This window comes from Syngnathus floridae, chromosome 1, assembly GCF_059516105.1.
Source record: "Syngnathus floridae isolate MCC-2025c chromosome 1, RoL_Sflo_1.0, whole genome shotgun sequence".
Classification (NCBI taxonomy): Eukaryota; Metazoa; Chordata; class Actinopteri; order Syngnathiformes; family Syngnathidae; genus Syngnathus; species Syngnathus floridae.
The window spans coordinates 4,217,729-4,234,009 of record NC_142413.1 but is presented as its reverse complement, the minus strand read 5'-3'; the positions used below and the strand labels follow the sequence as shown (position 1 = coordinate 4,234,009).

Sequence of the window (16,281 nt, the reverse complement as noted above, 5' to 3'; positions counted from 1 at the left end):
GTGACTCATCACATGGGATGTCAAACTTTGGACTTGCGAGGTGTTCAGGAATGATGATGTTGTTTTTGGGTCAATTTGTGTGTTTAATTGAAAAATTACCAACTATATGAGCCAACTTAGAGCAGTTACCTCACATTAACGCTGGAAATTCACTTTCCTGTACTATGCTGCCCTCTGCGGGTTAGAAGCAAGAAGTGCGGCCAGAAACTTCACGTGCCAAATGAATGTGGTTTTTTTTTTCCCCCCTCATCAATGGGCAACAGTTGTGATATAATTCAGTCAACACACGCATGCAGCAAGAGAGGAACTAAGTTTTCGGAATCATCTAGTTTCACAGGTTGAAGCGGCCAAGCCAATTTTAAAAATTTTTGCACTGATATGTTGCCCCATATGTGGGACCTTGACAAATCAATACGACATGAGTTCTATTTTTAACATGTAAACAAGGGCGAATTTGCATATTAGCGCTTTAATAATGCGTGATAAGAACAGCTGTCGTTGTTGTTGTTAGCCCGCAGGTACAACCAAAAGCTTCGTTCATGGCAACTTAACAGCGTCCCACAAAGCACAAGCAATCAAGCCAAAAAAGAAAAAAAAAAGCAGTGGCGCTCACATGATGCTAAATAAGCAAGAATGCACTCTCATTTCATTATGCCACTCTTATGTACTAATAATACCAAGAAGTGAAGCAAGAAGTGAAAAGATGTAATGTAATATGCAGTATATACGTATATTAAAAAAATAAAAAAAATCACCATGAGAATCACCGAGCGAGACGTGTGATCGATAATCCAGCGGTGGGACTTGACATTCCCTCCCAGCACTAAATCACATACCCAACCCCGCTTGTCCCTCCTCCCCTCCCCACTTCACTCAGGCCAAGCCATAAAAGTGAAAAATTGCGGACACGCAAATGTTTGAAACATCCCCTGCTGCCTGAATGCAAATCATAATTAATGATACTTTTCGACATCGTCAGAAAATATCCAAAGTTTGGGATCATTTCACAAGAGCAACTGGCTGACTTTACATCTACAGTTAAGTAAACATGAGGTCACGCCATTTCCACAAACACGAGCTACCTTTAGCTTTCGGGGAGGTCCAGGTGAGGATACGACGCACCAGGCAGCAGTTGAGCACCACTTTCTTGGAGAAGCCTTTGCGGAAAACCGGCGTGGCCTCGTGACGTTCTTCGGGCGGCGTACGCATGACGAGAAGCGTGAGAAATAATCGCCGAGGTCCACTGATGATATGTCAGTGAAACAAAAATCTTAGGCTATCGTCACCGTGGTGACCCGATGAATCCCCCTTGCCCGCTCCAAAAGTGATCCTCACTGGGACTTTGCCTTTCCTGAGCCAAGAAAGCGTGTGCGAGGAGATGATGGGGGAGGATGAGAGTGAGGGCTTCGAGAAGAGAGAGAGAGCTCTCCAAAACGAAAGCAGTGTTTAATAAAACACTGCTAGGGGGGGATTAGCATCCCCGTACAACTTGGCGTCTATTACCTTTCAAAGAAGCGCTTGCTTTTAGTGTAATGAGGACCACGCACACACTTTATGACCATGAACGCATCATCACCTTCTTATTTAATTAGAGTGCAGCGATAGATGGCAAGCTGGTAAGGGAAATGGTGTAATTGCTCCCGGCGAGAAGAACGCTAGATTTGGGCGAACCTGGGATGAACACCAAGGCAAGCTAAAGGGGCCCTCAAGATGTTCACTTCTCACAAATCAGTGTTGGCAGGTCACTTGCAAAGTTGCCATGAGGGTAGAAGAGCTCATGTACACGCACACGCACGCTGACCTTGTCCTCTGACTCGCTGGCCAAAATTAGCCAAGGCATCGGCAAATCGGTCTCGTTGAGTAAAGCCGCCGCAATGCAGCAGGGAAGGAGATGAGCCGGGTGCCGCGCATGCACTCAGGTTATTAATAAAAAATAATTACGTACATTATGTAAGTCACATCTGCAGTAAATCACAGTAGTTGTCAAACATTTTATTTACAAGTCCCACCTCAAAGATACTTAAGAGAAATACAACTGAACTGTAGCAGTGATTCTAGCGCCTACCACTAGAGGGTGCTAGCATACCACACTTTAGGTCATGTTTGTGCACTGCTTTGTGGTTTTTGAAGACTAAAATCAATACACCAGATTATTTTTGTTCCTTAGATGTTCAAATGAAACTATGTTTGCTCTTCTAAAATGAATTTAGTTCTGCTATTGCCATGGCAACAGCCAGCTTCCACCATCTTGTGGAATCTTTCCTCTCATTGTATGCATCGGCAACCTCAAGGTCCTTGACCGCCCCACCGGCCATCCACATTCTATTGGCCCAAGTCCCACGGCAGATGGTCCATGCTGCCAACCCGCCGTGCCACGCCCAACAAAGGGAAGAAACAAACAAAAAGCTGCCCAAGAGATGTTTAGCTCACCAGCAAGTCAGCCTGGTCAGGCTTGAGCCCGAATTCCAAGCAAGCTTAAGTCTCAACAACAACACAATAACAAAAGTTCCATCAGTTCACCCACAACTTGACGGAAAAATAGTAATATGAAATATTCACATCCCATCTGCAGACATGAGATAAAATATCCCCAAATTGCTTAGATATATACTAGGCTATTACTGAATATTTAAAATAATTATTAGATTTTTTGGATCATTTAATATTACTCCGATTTAACTCGTTATTTATTATCAAGATTACAGCATTATCATAATCAAACGGAATATAAATTGTAATGAGCTGAACATGAAGCTGAACTTTTTCAGTAATTCAACAATCTTCGAATATTTTTTTTTCTTAATGAACCATTGCAAGCCACTAACGCGCCACAAAACTATTGACCAGTAATTGAGATTCACAAATTGCTTGTTTGATACTAAAATGGCGAAACACGCACAACTAAAAGAGGCCCTGGACAAAGTTGCAAAATTGAAAAGAAGGCAAGAGTTGCAGCAGCTCGACAAAGCACATAAAAGAAACACCCAAAACAAATTAAGAGCAATTTAAAATAAGTCTTTTTTTTTTTTTTTTTTTTTTACTTAAACAGTATTTACATTTGTTTGGCAAGAAATAATGACAAGGAGAGAACGAAGAACTCGACGACACCATGCAACTCTCATGCACGCACACGCAGGATAGGACAAGACAAGACCGTCCTACCAGCAGACGAGACGGCAGCATCCACGCGGCCAGAAATGGTCATCACTCTTTCTCTTGTGTCCATTTTGGGCTGAAAATAACAAAAACTCGGCACAAACGTAAACGTGGAGCCAGACTGCCAACCACTTGCTGCTGCTGAGTCGTTTGACGGCGCGCACACCTTGGCGGGGGCGAGCATAACAACAGCGCATGCGCACGACATCAATTAGGACCATTAAGTAGCTGACATGGAATTTTTTGAAGTCGAACGACTCATTCCTGCATATTATTACTCGTTGAGTCCACATTTAGAGCACCAAAAAAAGTGTGCTATTTTGAAGAGAGAATATTTTTAACTACAAAGCTCACTTGTTCCTAAAAATACCTCCAATGGTTGCTTTTTCTGTCCCACCAAGTTCGTGCCCAACGTCCCTCTGGATTTCAAGCTATAAATTTAATACCACTTGCATAATTTAAAGCTCTTATTAGAGTGTGTCAAAGCTAAACTGGCAAGGCAATGAATCTCAGTGATATATGAGCTTCATTAAAAGGACATTTTCAAACTGCAAATTTATGGGATGACACTGATATTAAGCAGTTTGAACTTTTGGATATAGAAGAAAATCACAGTTTGTACTTTGAGCATCATTCCAGTTTCAAGTTTGATTCTACTCACTATGGAACTAAAAGATTTTTTGTTTTTGTTCACATGGATTACAACGTGAGGCTACTGATGATGACAAACTTGAAAAGAGGTTTTGGATGATGGCAGTCAAGGACATGTGCTGAGTGTGTCCCAACTTGTCAAGTCAGCTGTCAACCACAACCGAGGCGGGGTCCATTTGTGCACGCGTGCCACCAAAAAGCCTCTCTGACAGGGAGCCCCTCAGGAATGCAATTATATAAAAAATCTCAGCTCACCTGGCGAAGGGGAAGGAGCTCTGAAGGTCAGCCCGAAAACCCAATTAACAGCTTCTCACATCGTGTCAGCAAGAGAAATTCTTGTTTCATGCTCACCTTTGAACCGGCTTGGGAGCCCCAGAGCAGAGACGGCTTTGCCTGAATCACAAACTTCCAATTACTTCTTATTGCTGCTGCTGTTGTTATGAACATACAAACATTATACGTATCTCTCATTTAAAAAAAAAAAAAAAAAAACATTGAACACAAATAAAGTGCAGGTGCATGGTTTTGTAGCTTTTTATTACAGCTGATGTTGTTGTTATGAACACAGTGGCAAAGTCACGTCTTATAAAAATAGAGCATTTCGAGAAAGCAGATGAGCTTGTGGATGAATTGTGAAAAAATACAAAACAGATGGGAAAAAAAATTAAAAAATGGCCTTTCACAGTGTCTTCAGGATGGCACGTGTCGCTACACGGTAGTTTCATGCTTCCACAAGCCAGTTTTGATAGAGGGGGCGCTTTCGCCCGTGCTTATTAGTGGAACCACTTGGTCATTTTCTTTGAGCGCACTTCCATTTTGTGTGATGAGGTTGAGTCCGTACGATTTGGTTTCCAGTTCGCCGCTCCCGAACGGCTCGACGGAGTCTTTGGACCCGGTGAGGGCCGCCCCCGCCTCGGACACCGCGCCGGCCTTGCGAGAGCGTCGCGGCAGGCTGGCGCTGTCGCTGCTGTCGTTCTGCAGCTGGCTCCGGTGGCGTTCTCTGTAAGCCATGTAGGCGGCACGCCGGCTGTTGCGGGCCGCCATGTCGTAATAGTGGTGCCGCCGGCTGGAGGCGCTTTGGACGCTGCCGTCCACGCTGGTGGGAACGTCATAGGCGTACTCCCGCAACACAGTCAGGCGGCTGGCCCGGTGAGCGCGCGATCGGTTCTTGTGGGGCCTGTTGGAGGCCGGATTGTTTTCCACGGGGCGGAACTGCACGTCCACCGGCGCCACGTGCATTTTGATTTCATTGTCCACCGAATGCTCCGTCAGGCTGTTGTCCAAAATGGTCATCGTCAGGGCGGCGGGGGCGGCGACGGGGGTGACGACGGGGGGCTTGCACTGGGCAGCCTCTGCGTGCAGATTGGTCAGCTTGCTGCCGTGGGCAGAGTTGCGCACGCTAGGTGCGCTCTTATTGGTGTAGGAGGAGTCGGCGCTGCTGCTGCGGGCGCCCTTGTTGGAATCTGCGTCCGTCTTGGCCGAGCCGGCCGCGGACGCCGCGGCGACGCCGGGTTGCGGCAGAAGAGCGTCCTCCTGTGCGGAATAGTCACGTCCGGCAGAGCAGCAGGCTTGCGACCAAAAGCGCCGCATGTCCTGCCTGTTGACGCAGTGGTGCGCCACCATGAACGCGGCGAGGGCCAGCGCCGCCACACCAAACAGGCACGTGAAGGCCAAATCAAAAGGGTGGTCCTGCGACACGGCCGTGGCGCCAAATACCCACAGGCTGGCGTACAAGCCCAACGCCACCGCCGCCCCCGTGAGTTGAGCGCCGAAGGTGTGCTCGTTCTCCAGCGCCCCCGGGGAGGCGGCTCGCGGAAGGGCGCCGGGCGCGAAAGGCCGGCGCGGGCTGTCTGTTGCGGCCTCGCCGGCCAGGTGCTGCCGCTCGTCGGCCAGCTCCTTGAACTCGTAGCGCCGCTCGGGGTGGCGCCGCAGCTGAAGCAGGATGCTGAGGAAGTACATGCAGTCCACGAAGACGATGAAACCCGTCGGGCCGTAAAAAGCGCCGATGCTCGGCTCCCACGCCATCCAGCAGCTGGAAAAACAAAAAGTTTAAAAAGTCATCTCATTGGCCTGCAGCAGACTTCAATCATGTTATTTTTTTTCATTCTGCTTTCACGTTGGGGTTTGATCTTGACTTTTTTTGCATATGCTGAAATAATGATGGTCTCATCTCAATTCATTTCCAAATTTACCTTCAACGTTAATAAAATAAAATAAATATTACATGATGTCTGACACTTACTATGGCGCATTGATTTGGCTGCCGTAATTCTTGATGTTAGCCGCCGCCGTGATGCCACAAACAATAGTGGGTATTCCTCCGCCAATTAAGTAGAACCTTTGGGAAGCAGAAACAGAAAGCTTAGCGCTCCACACAGAAATCATAAAGACGCGTTTTGTTGCACGCACGTACCTCAGCATGGGGCGAGGCGGCGGGGGCGGCTCGTCCGGCTCCTCGCAGCGCTTGGCTTTGCGCGTCACTTGCTTGTAAATATTTCGTGCTGTCACGCCGACCCAGAGGGCGGTCGCCAACGTGGAGTAGTGAAGTAAAATTCCCACCTGGGGGGGAGGGGTGGGGGGCCTGGCCGTCAGCAAGGTGACCAAGAACGTTTTGAAAATGCAAAGTGGGGTCTTACCGCTTGGCAGACGCTGGCGTAGCGCGTCTGATTGATGCCGCCGACAAACACGGCGCACGTGAGCGAGATGTGGAAGCAAAGGTTGACCAGCATGTGCCAAGACTTGCGGCTGACGCGCACCGACCTGGAAGCGGGCGGCGACACCGGGGAGTTAGCGGAATGGGCAAGTGGGGAAGGTCGGAAGGCGAAGCGCTTACTTGTGGTGGTAGATGTAACTGGCCATGATGCTCAGCAGGCAGAAGAGGAGCACGATGCTGGTGGCGTAGATGACGGGATGCAGCGGCTCGATGCTGGGAGTGAAATAGTCCACGGTGCTGAGGTCCTGTAGCGGAAAAGACAGCAGCTTTGGATCGCGTGCCAAATTTGGACCAGCCAGCATCGTGACAATCTCGTGTGTGCAGTTTGAGAGTTCTCCATGAATACGTTTTGGAAAAGGTCAAAGAGGAGTCAAAGCGGGCCGCTTACCATGAGCAACCCGTAGTTGCCGAGCGAGTTGCAGGAAATGGTGGTGAAGTTGTCGTGATGGCCCAAAATGCGGCAGCCGTCGCTCTGCCAGCCGCCCTGACCGCCCGCTAGGCTGAAATTCCAGCAGGCGGACACGGCGTCGGAGCCGCGGGCGAAGCGCCGCAGGGTGATGTTGACGGGCGTCCGCAGCATACGCGCGGAAATGCCGTCTACCACCAAGAGAGGAGACAAGTCAACTAATCGGAAAGCTATAAATGTAAGACCAACGCAAATCAAATCCCACTTGCCTATCTTTGCCATGATAACCGGCGTGGCCACGTTCCTCCTCTTCCCGCTATCAGCCAGCTGGGAGGAGTTGCCGGTAGACGGGAAGAACTTGCCATTGCGGAAGCCCAGGAGGTGGAGCTTGTAAACCGTATCCTCCGCCTGGCCGGGCAGTAGTGCTGCCTGGGTAAAGAGCGACTGAGGAAGCTGCAGGGACGCCTCCACCGTGGTGCTCTAAAGGAGCATGAGAAAGTAGAACCAAAAATATTATTAACCCGGTGAACGCCCGCTTATTGAAATGGATACGTTCCAGAACAATGAATATCTTCTCATGCCATGCACGTTGTAAAACCCATTACAAAAAAAAAAAAAAAAGTAAAATAAGTGTTGTGTGTGGTGACTACCACTAGGTGGCAGTATTCCTGACTGACCTTCAGTAGAACGCTGGAAAAGGAACCAGTGGTGTTGCATTTAAAGGTGAGCTGGCGGTCCTGCCCGGCAGTCCGTTCCGGACTGGGCCTCTGGAACAACATGCAGGTCATTCCGTTCCACTCGTTAGCCTTGACCGAGTGGGCCTCCAGCGCGATATTGGGGGATGTCTGCCGACAACATCGTTGCAACATGATTTGATATGACACCGTTCCATATTCAATAAAAAGATGAAACAAACAAGGCCAAGATACTGACCAAAGAGAAGGCTTGCGCTGAGGCCAAGCGGTGGGTGGCGATCTTCTGGAGGCAGGCGATGATGCGGGAGCACGCCGTGGCCTCGCGCTGCGCCATCCACAGCACCCGCTCGTCGGCCAGCATCAGATTGCTGGCCATGCTCACCATCACCTCACCGAGCTGGAACACAAAACAGGCTTGTTATGTCGTGACTCAAACTGAGTTGTGTATTTTTTTTTTTAATAGACTGTATTCGACAAACATTCGAGCTCGCCACTCACATCTTTAAACTTATCCACAAACTTGGTGAACTTCTCGATCATCTCCGCTACGAAGATAATGTCCATCTTGTCCGAGAAGTTGGCGGCGTCGATGGTGTAGACCAGTAGGCGGCGAGCCCTGGGCACGACGTTGCTTTCGTTTAGCGGCATCTGACGAGCGGGACAAAGGGGAACGTCATGACGGGGTACGACATGAGGAAGAATCCAATGTAGGGAAGAGGAAGTCTCGCCTGGTTGATGACATAGAGGAACCGTGTGACGTCTTTTTGGAACTGGCAGCGGGAGTAGTCGTCCTCCGCCCACAGCCCGTTGCGATTACAGTCTCGCCAAGCACGCTGCTCCTCGCCGGAGGCGCCCGAGTAGCTTCCTGCGCTCGATTGTAATCTGTTGCAGGGGAGGAAGGCTCGGATTCCCGCCAAGGTGCGCGGCCACCTGGAATGTTGTCGGAACGGTTCTTACTACATTTCCTTGCTGCCAAATAATCACCGCTTGCAACCACAGTTATGAAAGTCAGGGGATTTTCAAAGTTGGAAACATTTATTGACGACTGCTTACAAAATGATTTGAACCAACCTGAAGTCTCCTTTGTTGTTGGAGATGCGTTCAGGGGCACAGTATTTGGCAGAACTCTCCAGTACAACAATATGGACCGTCCTGGTGGTATTCCCTCGGCTCGTCCTGACCCGGCACTCCCAGTTCCCGGTAAATCCGGGTTGGATGTTGGAGATGGTCAACGCGCTACCAGGAGACATGTTTTAATTTATAGAGTTGCGGCGGCGTTGCATTTTTTTTTTTTTTTTTTTTTTTTTAATGCTTGATGATCTCATCACCTGGCAATCAGGGAGCAGTTCTGCACCATGTGTTTCTCGATGTAAATGCCCTGGGCGGCGTCAGGCGTCACCATGCGCCCGTTCTGGTACCACAGCACCTGCATGTCCTCGGCCACGAAGGACGCTTGGCACTGGAAAGGCAGGCTGTCCCCCTGGAAGACCACCTGTCGCTGGGATGGTGTCAGCTGGAAGGAGGGCAGCTCGAGCGGGGCGTCTGCGACAGCAAGTGAGCCCAGTTGAGAAACAATGTTGTCATGGTAACCCATATTAACACTTTCAGATGTCACAAACAGGCACTGGATAAATAATAAACAAGTTAAAGGCACAATTTTTCCATCTTTGCTACTGGTGGGCCACACCAAAATGCCAATTCAAATATGGACAAAATACAGTACATGCTGTTAATTAATCAGATTTTTTGATAATACATTTTTCAATGCACATATAAAAGAGCCACGCGCCTGAAAAAGTTGGGAGCAGACAAACTAACTTTTTTTTTTCTATCATGGCAAACGCAAAGGTTTGCATACAAAAAAAAGGACGGCGCAATAAAGAAACGAATATCAAGTGCAATAACTCCTTTTCTATATTTTTTTTTCACAAAAATAAACTCACTCAAAATTTTAAAATTAATGTTTGTATATTATTTATTTTATTATTTTTCTTATATCATTTGCCCAAAATTATCAGGCCTACTCCTATTGTAATATAGGGCCAGTTTTGAAATCCAGTGTAACCACAACTAAGACATAACTGCCATCTAGTGGTGCTTGGCGATATTACAACTTAATACTACAGTCAACATACACGTTCTCATATTAATTTTTTTTCCATAGCTTCTTCATATTTCGTATTTTTTTCCATTATTTGGGGGATTTTTTTCTTTTTTTTTTAAGGAATTCTGGGTTTTTATAATGTAAAAATAAAGCTTCTGTCATTTTTTTCCCCTGGGGGGATTAATTAAGGGGCCACTCAGTGTGCTTGAAGTCCGCCAGGGACGGGTAGACCCTTAATTATAGTGTCTAGTCACCTACCAAAAAGAAAGCGGTACTGCTAATTCATGTCACTTCTCTTGCGAAAATAGCGAACCGACATGTATCGCTGCAAGCTTTCTTTTAGTCCATTTATAACCTCCAAGGTTGTGATGGCCGCCAAACTGATAAATATTAACAGACACAGGCGGTGATGGTCACATTTCAACCTCGCCTGCTGAAAGCGAAACAAGGGAAGTTTAATTAAATACCCGGCTGGACCGGCGTCGACCTACCGCACGTGAGGCGCTCCGGCTTGACGGCTGAGACGAGCTGGCCCTGCAGCGACTGCGGGTACGAGCACTTGGTGCTCTTGGCGGCTACGTTCCTGTCGCGGAGCCAGCGCAGCAGCCACAGCAGGTTGCAGTCGCACAGCAGGTACGGCGTCTGGAAATCCCTGCGGGGTTGTAAACAAATCGGCCAGGTGACGATGGTGCGCCGATGGATCGTCCCCGTTTTGGCTTCGTACTCACAGCGACTTCAAGGACACGAGGCTGTCAAAGGTCCCCTGCGCCAACGAAGAGAAGAGATTCCCAGAAAGATTCCTGTAAATATGATTGAGCATGTGACTCGGTCATGGGGGCGTCGTTCAATTTCAATTTCATCACTCAACTCATGAAAAGACTTACAGGCGGATGAGACTCGTGAGGCCGCTGAAGATGTCCACGTTGAGGCAGCCGATGCTGTTGTTGGACAAATCCCTGCCCCCCCCAAAAAAACAATTTTATTAATTTTTGTGTTCTTTTATCCTTCCCTGTTATACTGTGGTATGTTTTAAATGTATAACAATGAGAATGAAACTTCTTCTGTTGGTTTTATTTTTTTATACTGGACCTGTAAAAAAATTAAAAGTAAATATAGTGTTGTAATTTATTTTGAAGCATTTTAAAACTTTTATTTATTTATTTATCTATTCATCTATTTATTTCTGTATTTATTATTTATAATTTTTCATTAGATCTTTTATTTTTTTTACCTTTTTCTCCTTCTTGTTATACTGTGGCTTAAATTGAACTCTAAAATTATAGATTGTAATTGTTAATGTACAAGGATTTTTAAAAAGCTTTTGAAGGGATTTTTTGTTATTTTGACCCCTACAGTTATACATTTCCTCAAATAAAAATCAGCGTAAAAGAGGCGTGTTGAGACAGAACTACTTGAAGTTCAAAGTGATTTTTTTTTTCTCCTTCTTTTCCCAAACATGTTTGTGTGCCTGCATGTGGGTGTCTGCACTTCAAAAAGGCAGACTGAGGTGATTCATCACACGTGATTATCGAGTGTCAGGAGCTGCCGGTGCCATGTAAGCGCTCCAGCCTGGAAGAATTACGCATGAAATGAACCCTCCTTCTATTTTGCGGTTCAAATCAGCCCATTTTAAAGTTAAAAAAGTGGCGGAATTGTGAGCAATGAAGATCATTTTGCTTTTCATTCCTTCTGAAACGGCTCGGCGCGGGTTTGGGGGTCCTCGCAAGACCCCGCGGGTGTGATGAATAGCACAGAGGGGGCCGGAAGGAGAGGCAAAAATAGTCTGTTGTGAAGAGGCCTGAGCTGGGACCCTTTGGCTATTTTTTTTTTTGGGAGGTGGAGTACAACACAAGATGTAAAAATGGTTATTTAGATTTTTTTTAGACCAAGCAAATTTGACAAAATGTGTTATTCTTAAAAAAAAAATGTTACTCTTGTATTTAATGAATTTAAATATAAAACATGGTGCAGTGGATATAAATATGCAAGTTAATAATCTTTCTTTTTTTTTTTTTACTACAAATATACCAATCTTGCAATCGTAATGGAAAGTGAATTCCTCGGATTTACGTGTCCACCCAATCTGGTGTCAAACCGGTATCAGAGACTCATTTCCCCCCCCTCTCTTTCCTAGGGGGCAGCACCGAGCCACGTATATAGAGCAGCACAGCACGCACAGGCTGAACGGCCTTCCTGTCTGCCTCTTATTGCTCTGCAGGCCCAGCCAAACTCAACTTTGGCTTGGCAGCATCCCAACGCTCTTGATTCCAAATCACGCCGCATTTCGGGAACATGCCGGATTCCCGGTCTCCTAAATGCACAGATAACAAAAACGCCCCCCCCCTCATTTCCAAGCGCTCTACGCCCATCCCTGACACTGGTGGGAGCGTGTGAAAGCATCCAAGGGCCCAAGCTGTATCTGGCAAGCCGCCAGACTAAACACGGCAATGGAAATAAAATAGCACTTGAGCGAGCGTCCTGTCCTCCCTTTTGGACGCATAGCAGAGCTGCTGAATGCAAACAGGCAGCGCACTGCAAACATAGATATGTGTGGCAGCTGCTCTCAGCGCGGTCCAAAGTCTGCAAAGGCGGCCATAGTGGAAAGGAAAAAAAAAAAAAAATGTACAGGAAAGGTGATTACTCACAGTCTTTTGAGAGCTGGCAATCCAAGGAAGGTACCCGGTTCGATTCGGCTGATCAGGTTATTCCGCAGGTCTCTGCCAAACAAAAACGTCCGTATTATATCAACTACACATTTTTGTCTAGATGTAAAACTATTCCCGATAACATTTATTTTTATCAATATTATTTGGTGTAAGATTTTCCTTTTGGAAACATTTCTTCAGTTTTTGCATGACCTGGTTTTGGTCAGACTCTTTGGAAATGAGTTTCCATGCGAGACATAGGACCAAAAAAAAAAAAAAAACGTGAACTCTTTGAATTAAAGACGAAACCTCAACAATAAATATGGTTGCCAAGCTGAGCAAATGACCCGGATGATTTTGAGCCGTGTCCCACAATAAGCATTCCTCCAAAGCGGCAAATTGACTCAGGAATTAGCATGTGACGCTGGGCTAGCTCAGCTTCTTATGGGTGACGTAATAATGGGAATTGTGTGTTGCCCAAAACGTCTCCACAGAAATTCACTCAAATTGATTCTCTAACTTGCCGTCTTTATGTTCTTGACTGGCTGAAAGGAGAGTTTCTTGGCGGACAAAGAAAATAGAAAGCCACTGGAGGCTTCTAGGAAAAAAATGTGGGGGCTGGAGGGATGGGAGTCTTTATTTTATTTCCACCAAAGATGAACATTTGGAAGGGAGTCGTCGGGAATCGTAGACAGCGACACCTCCGACCTTTGCTTGGCTTCATTACAATGACAAAGCAGGCAAGCCTTCCGGGGGCACAAAGGAGAGCTACTTTTGGAGCTAAACTTGCCCCGCGGATTCGAATGACGACGGTCCGAGCGCGCTTTTACGACCCAATCGTCTAGCCGCCGGCAGACAAAAAGCACATAAAAGCCTTCCAGGGGCTTTTGTTTTTTTTTCAGGGTGAAGATCAAAGTTTTGAGGGACACAAATTAAGCAAATTGTCCCCGGGCAGTAAAAAACACGCCAGCCCATCAACAACACCACATTTTGGAGGAAACTCTTAAATCAGTGCTTTTTTTTTTTTTTTTCCTCCCACAACTTAGGTGTCTTAATAACATGCTTGAAATTGCCCCGAGGATCAGAACAGCTCACGGAAGATTGACATGGGGGGGCTATTAATATAAGGGCAATTAAAAAGTTAGTATCACACAACATGGCCTCTCAAAGGTTCAGTTTTCAAAGACCGGATAGGATTAAGGGTGGCTACACGAGTTTCTCAAAGTGGCTCAGAAACATACCTCTAATTCCCTTCTGATGCAGTCATGTGTTATGGTTGCCTCGGGTAAAAGCACGACCATTAGCGGCCTGGTTATTCAATCTGCGAGGAAGCCATTCCCGAGTGATAAATCATGCGTGGCCCGGTCGGTGTCTTGTTTCTCAAAAGAATCCGTCGCTCGGAAACACGGGCGATGACATTTTCAAACCAGGAGAGAACCGGTGCGCCAAGAAAAGTACTTCCTTTGGATCTTTGACATCATTTGCAGCGCACGGGAAAGGCTACTTACAATTTTTCCAACGTTGACAAGCCGAGAAATGAGCCATTCTTCAATTCTTGAATTTTGTTGTTGTTAAGAATTCTGTGAAGGGGGAAAAAAAAGCACATTAATACAAAGAAAGTTAATGCTCAAGCTAAAAATTCACAAATCAAGTTATCTTTTTCCATTGAAATGAATGGAAAAGCTATTAATACGTTCCAACAAACGCCAGTCAATCCCTCCCAAAAGTTTTTCTTTTTGATTTTGTAATTCTGACGACAATCTGACGGGAATTTGGCCGGAGATCAATGCTACTCAACATCCTCTGCCCTCAGGGCGTCTGCTCCCTTGCAGCCTCTCTCTGGATATCTGCCTGGGAGGGCTCCACAAGAAAGAGTCTGGAGTTACCAGGAGAGGGCCTTCTCCCTTATCTTGACGCATAGATAAGTCCAGCTTGAGCTCAAGCCAGGAACAAACTGCAAGGGGGAGTCGAACTGATTCCCACATCCTGCCTCACGACTGCAACAGCGGAGATCTCCTATCCGAGGCGAACTACATGGGTTAAGATCAGCAAGATCTGATACTGGCTTCTGAGATATCTTTGGAAAGGCCCCAAGCATTGCTTGAATTTAAAATACTTGTTAGACAGGCCTCAAAGTCAAAGTCAGACCTTGACACAACCACTTCTGCTTTGCCCATTCAACGACTGAGATGACCAAAACATGACAAGAGTGACATCATCGGAATAAAAATGGTAAAGGGGGAAAAACAGGAGCCATTTTTCAAAAATTATCCACATGGGAAGATTCCTCAGCGGGAGTAAGCCAAATGCCATTTAATTGTCTTTTGTCCAGGCGGCATCAAGCTGTCAGCTGATCATCATCCAACCTACCCATCAACGAGGACATTTGTGACAGTGGTATGACCTCAATGTCATAAGATCATGACCTGAAATCCAAGAAAGACCACAGGGAGGTAATCCCAGCTATTACCTGTCCATCCAGACTCGTCACGTCATGAAATAAAAGAACCCATCCCAGCCTTTTGTCAACAACAATCCTTTCAACAAATCCACACACTGGGACAACAATTTACTTCTGGGGTAGCAGCAAATCCTCCCCTTTTTACATTTCTAGGCCCCGGCGTCTATTATTTCCTTTCCCTGCTCCGGGTGTTCTCATGTTGCTGCAATCACTCAACACCACCACAAAAGCACAGACAGGAAAAAAAAGCACAGCTGCACTGTGGAATTTCCACAAGTGCACAAAAAGATTGAATGCGTTTGCATGGGAAAGCTAAAGCAACAATTGTGTTAGTGATGTGAGCCGACTTATTTATGTCAATAAAGTCATGAATAGCTTGATTATTTAGTTATTCAAGTGCACAGTCTGTCATGGACCTGTTGAGACTTCGTAAAAGGACGTGGTGCGTTCAAGTGGCGTCGTAAACAAAAACGCCCATCGCTTATACTCACAGTGTGACAGTCCGATTTGGGAAGGAGTCGGGCGGCAGCATTTGACGGAGCTCCATGTTGCTGCAGACCACTTTCCTGTCGGACCCAAGGCTCTTCCCGGTGCTTTTCGAGTGCTCGTCGTATTTACAACCGGACGCGTCTGCCGCCGACACAACGCGGCCGATGCAGAGCAGCAAAGTCACAAACTTGAGCCAATGAGCGCTCATTTTTCCCACGGGACCGTAAAGTAACCGCAGTGAAAATTGATAAATCTCATGAATCCGGCAAAAGTTGCTTTTCTGTTTACATTAAGCACAGACATATTACTTTAGCTTATAGCTTCTTTGGTTGTCGTACTGTCCCATCGTCCAATTCTTCTTTGCCTTCAATACAACGGAAGGGTTCTTTGTTTGTTCCTTCATTTCAAATCGTCTTTCCAAATAGCGTTGCGTTTGGTGCCAATCGCGTGAGAGTTTCCTTTTTCACCGAAGGCGGCTGCGGTCATCCCCAAATTATCCACACACAAAAAAAAAAGGTCTCGGGTAGTGGTCGGACCCAAATCCGAGCCAACAGAAGTCCCCTTTCTCCCTTTTTTTCCCCCAACGGGAAATCGGCCAGAAAAACACGAGCGCCGAGAGCAAAAGTTACGACAGCTCAAAACGTCGAAAGCAAGGGGAACCTATTTAGGAGGGGAAGCTCCTCATGTACTGTAGCTTCTCTTTAGTTCCCTTCGCCCGTAGTAAAGAATTCCAGGCGAGTTCTTGTTCATTGAGAAGTCTTCGCTGTTGCCCGCTCGGAGCCGAGTTGGCTAACAGCTTCCTCGTCCGTATTTCAAAATAAGACATTTGACGGAAGTGCTTTTTCAACTCAAATAATATTCTATTTGTTAAAGATGATTTTATTTAATAATTAATGTCATACACCACAAATAAAAAATAATAATATACATGACTCATTCAATATCGTTTATTTAAATTCGT

General features: G+C 46.4%; 2 protein-coding genes across 2 annotated transcripts in view; both read right to left on the bottom strand.

Moving 5' to 3' along the window:
- kcnip4a (potassium voltage-gated channel interacting protein 4a) overlaps positions 1 to 3,349 on the bottom strand; it is a 32,358-nt gene extending 29,009 nt beyond the window's left edge. Inside the window, exon 1 of the mRNA XM_088360278.1 lies at positions 3,163 to 3,349. Coding sequence (XP_088216404.1) covers positions 3,163 to 3,340 — 178 coding nt within the window. The 5' untranslated portion in view covers positions 3,341 to 3,349. The remainder of the gene's footprint in view (positions 1 to 3,162) is intronic.
- A 976-nt stretch (positions 3,350 to 4,325) lies between these two features.
- Positions 4,326 to 16,121, bottom strand: adgra3 (adhesion G protein-coupled receptor A3). Its single transcript, XM_088385400.1, has 19 exons — positions 15,323 to 16,121; positions 13,879 to 13,950; positions 12,371 to 12,442; positions 10,610 to 10,681; positions 10,454 to 10,525; positions 10,217 to 10,377; positions 8,950 to 9,163; positions 8,693 to 8,857; positions 8,350 to 8,551; positions 8,120 to 8,269; positions 7,860 to 8,018; positions 7,604 to 7,771; positions 7,196 to 7,406; positions 6,909 to 7,117; positions 6,641 to 6,765; positions 6,444 to 6,567; positions 6,221 to 6,366; positions 6,050 to 6,145; positions 4,326 to 5,839 (listed from the first exon to the last, which is right to left on the bottom strand). Exons 1-19 carry the CDS (start codon positions 15,526 to 15,528, stop codon positions 4,516 to 4,518), a joined length of 3,948 nt encoding a protein of 1,315 aa, XP_088241526.1. The 5' UTR covers positions 15,529 to 16,121; the 3' UTR covers positions 4,326 to 4,515.
- Between the last annotated feature and the right edge of the window lie 160 nt (positions 16,122 to 16,281).

Excerpts from the sequence above, each read along its gene's own strand:
- adgra3 (XM_088385400.1), bottom strand. The coding sequence starts at position 15,528 with ATGAGCGCTCATTGGCTCAAGTTTGTGACTTTGCTGCTCTGCATCGGC. Across the intron at positions 10,526-10,609 it reads CTCACGAGTCTCATCCGCCT|GAATCTTTCTGGGAATCTCT; the intron begins GTAAGTCTTTTC and ends TCATATTTACAG. Across the intron at positions 8,552-8,692 it reads AACAACAAAGGAGACTTCAG|GTGGCCGCGCACCTTGGCGG; the intron begins GTTGGTTCAAAT and ends ACAACATTCCAG.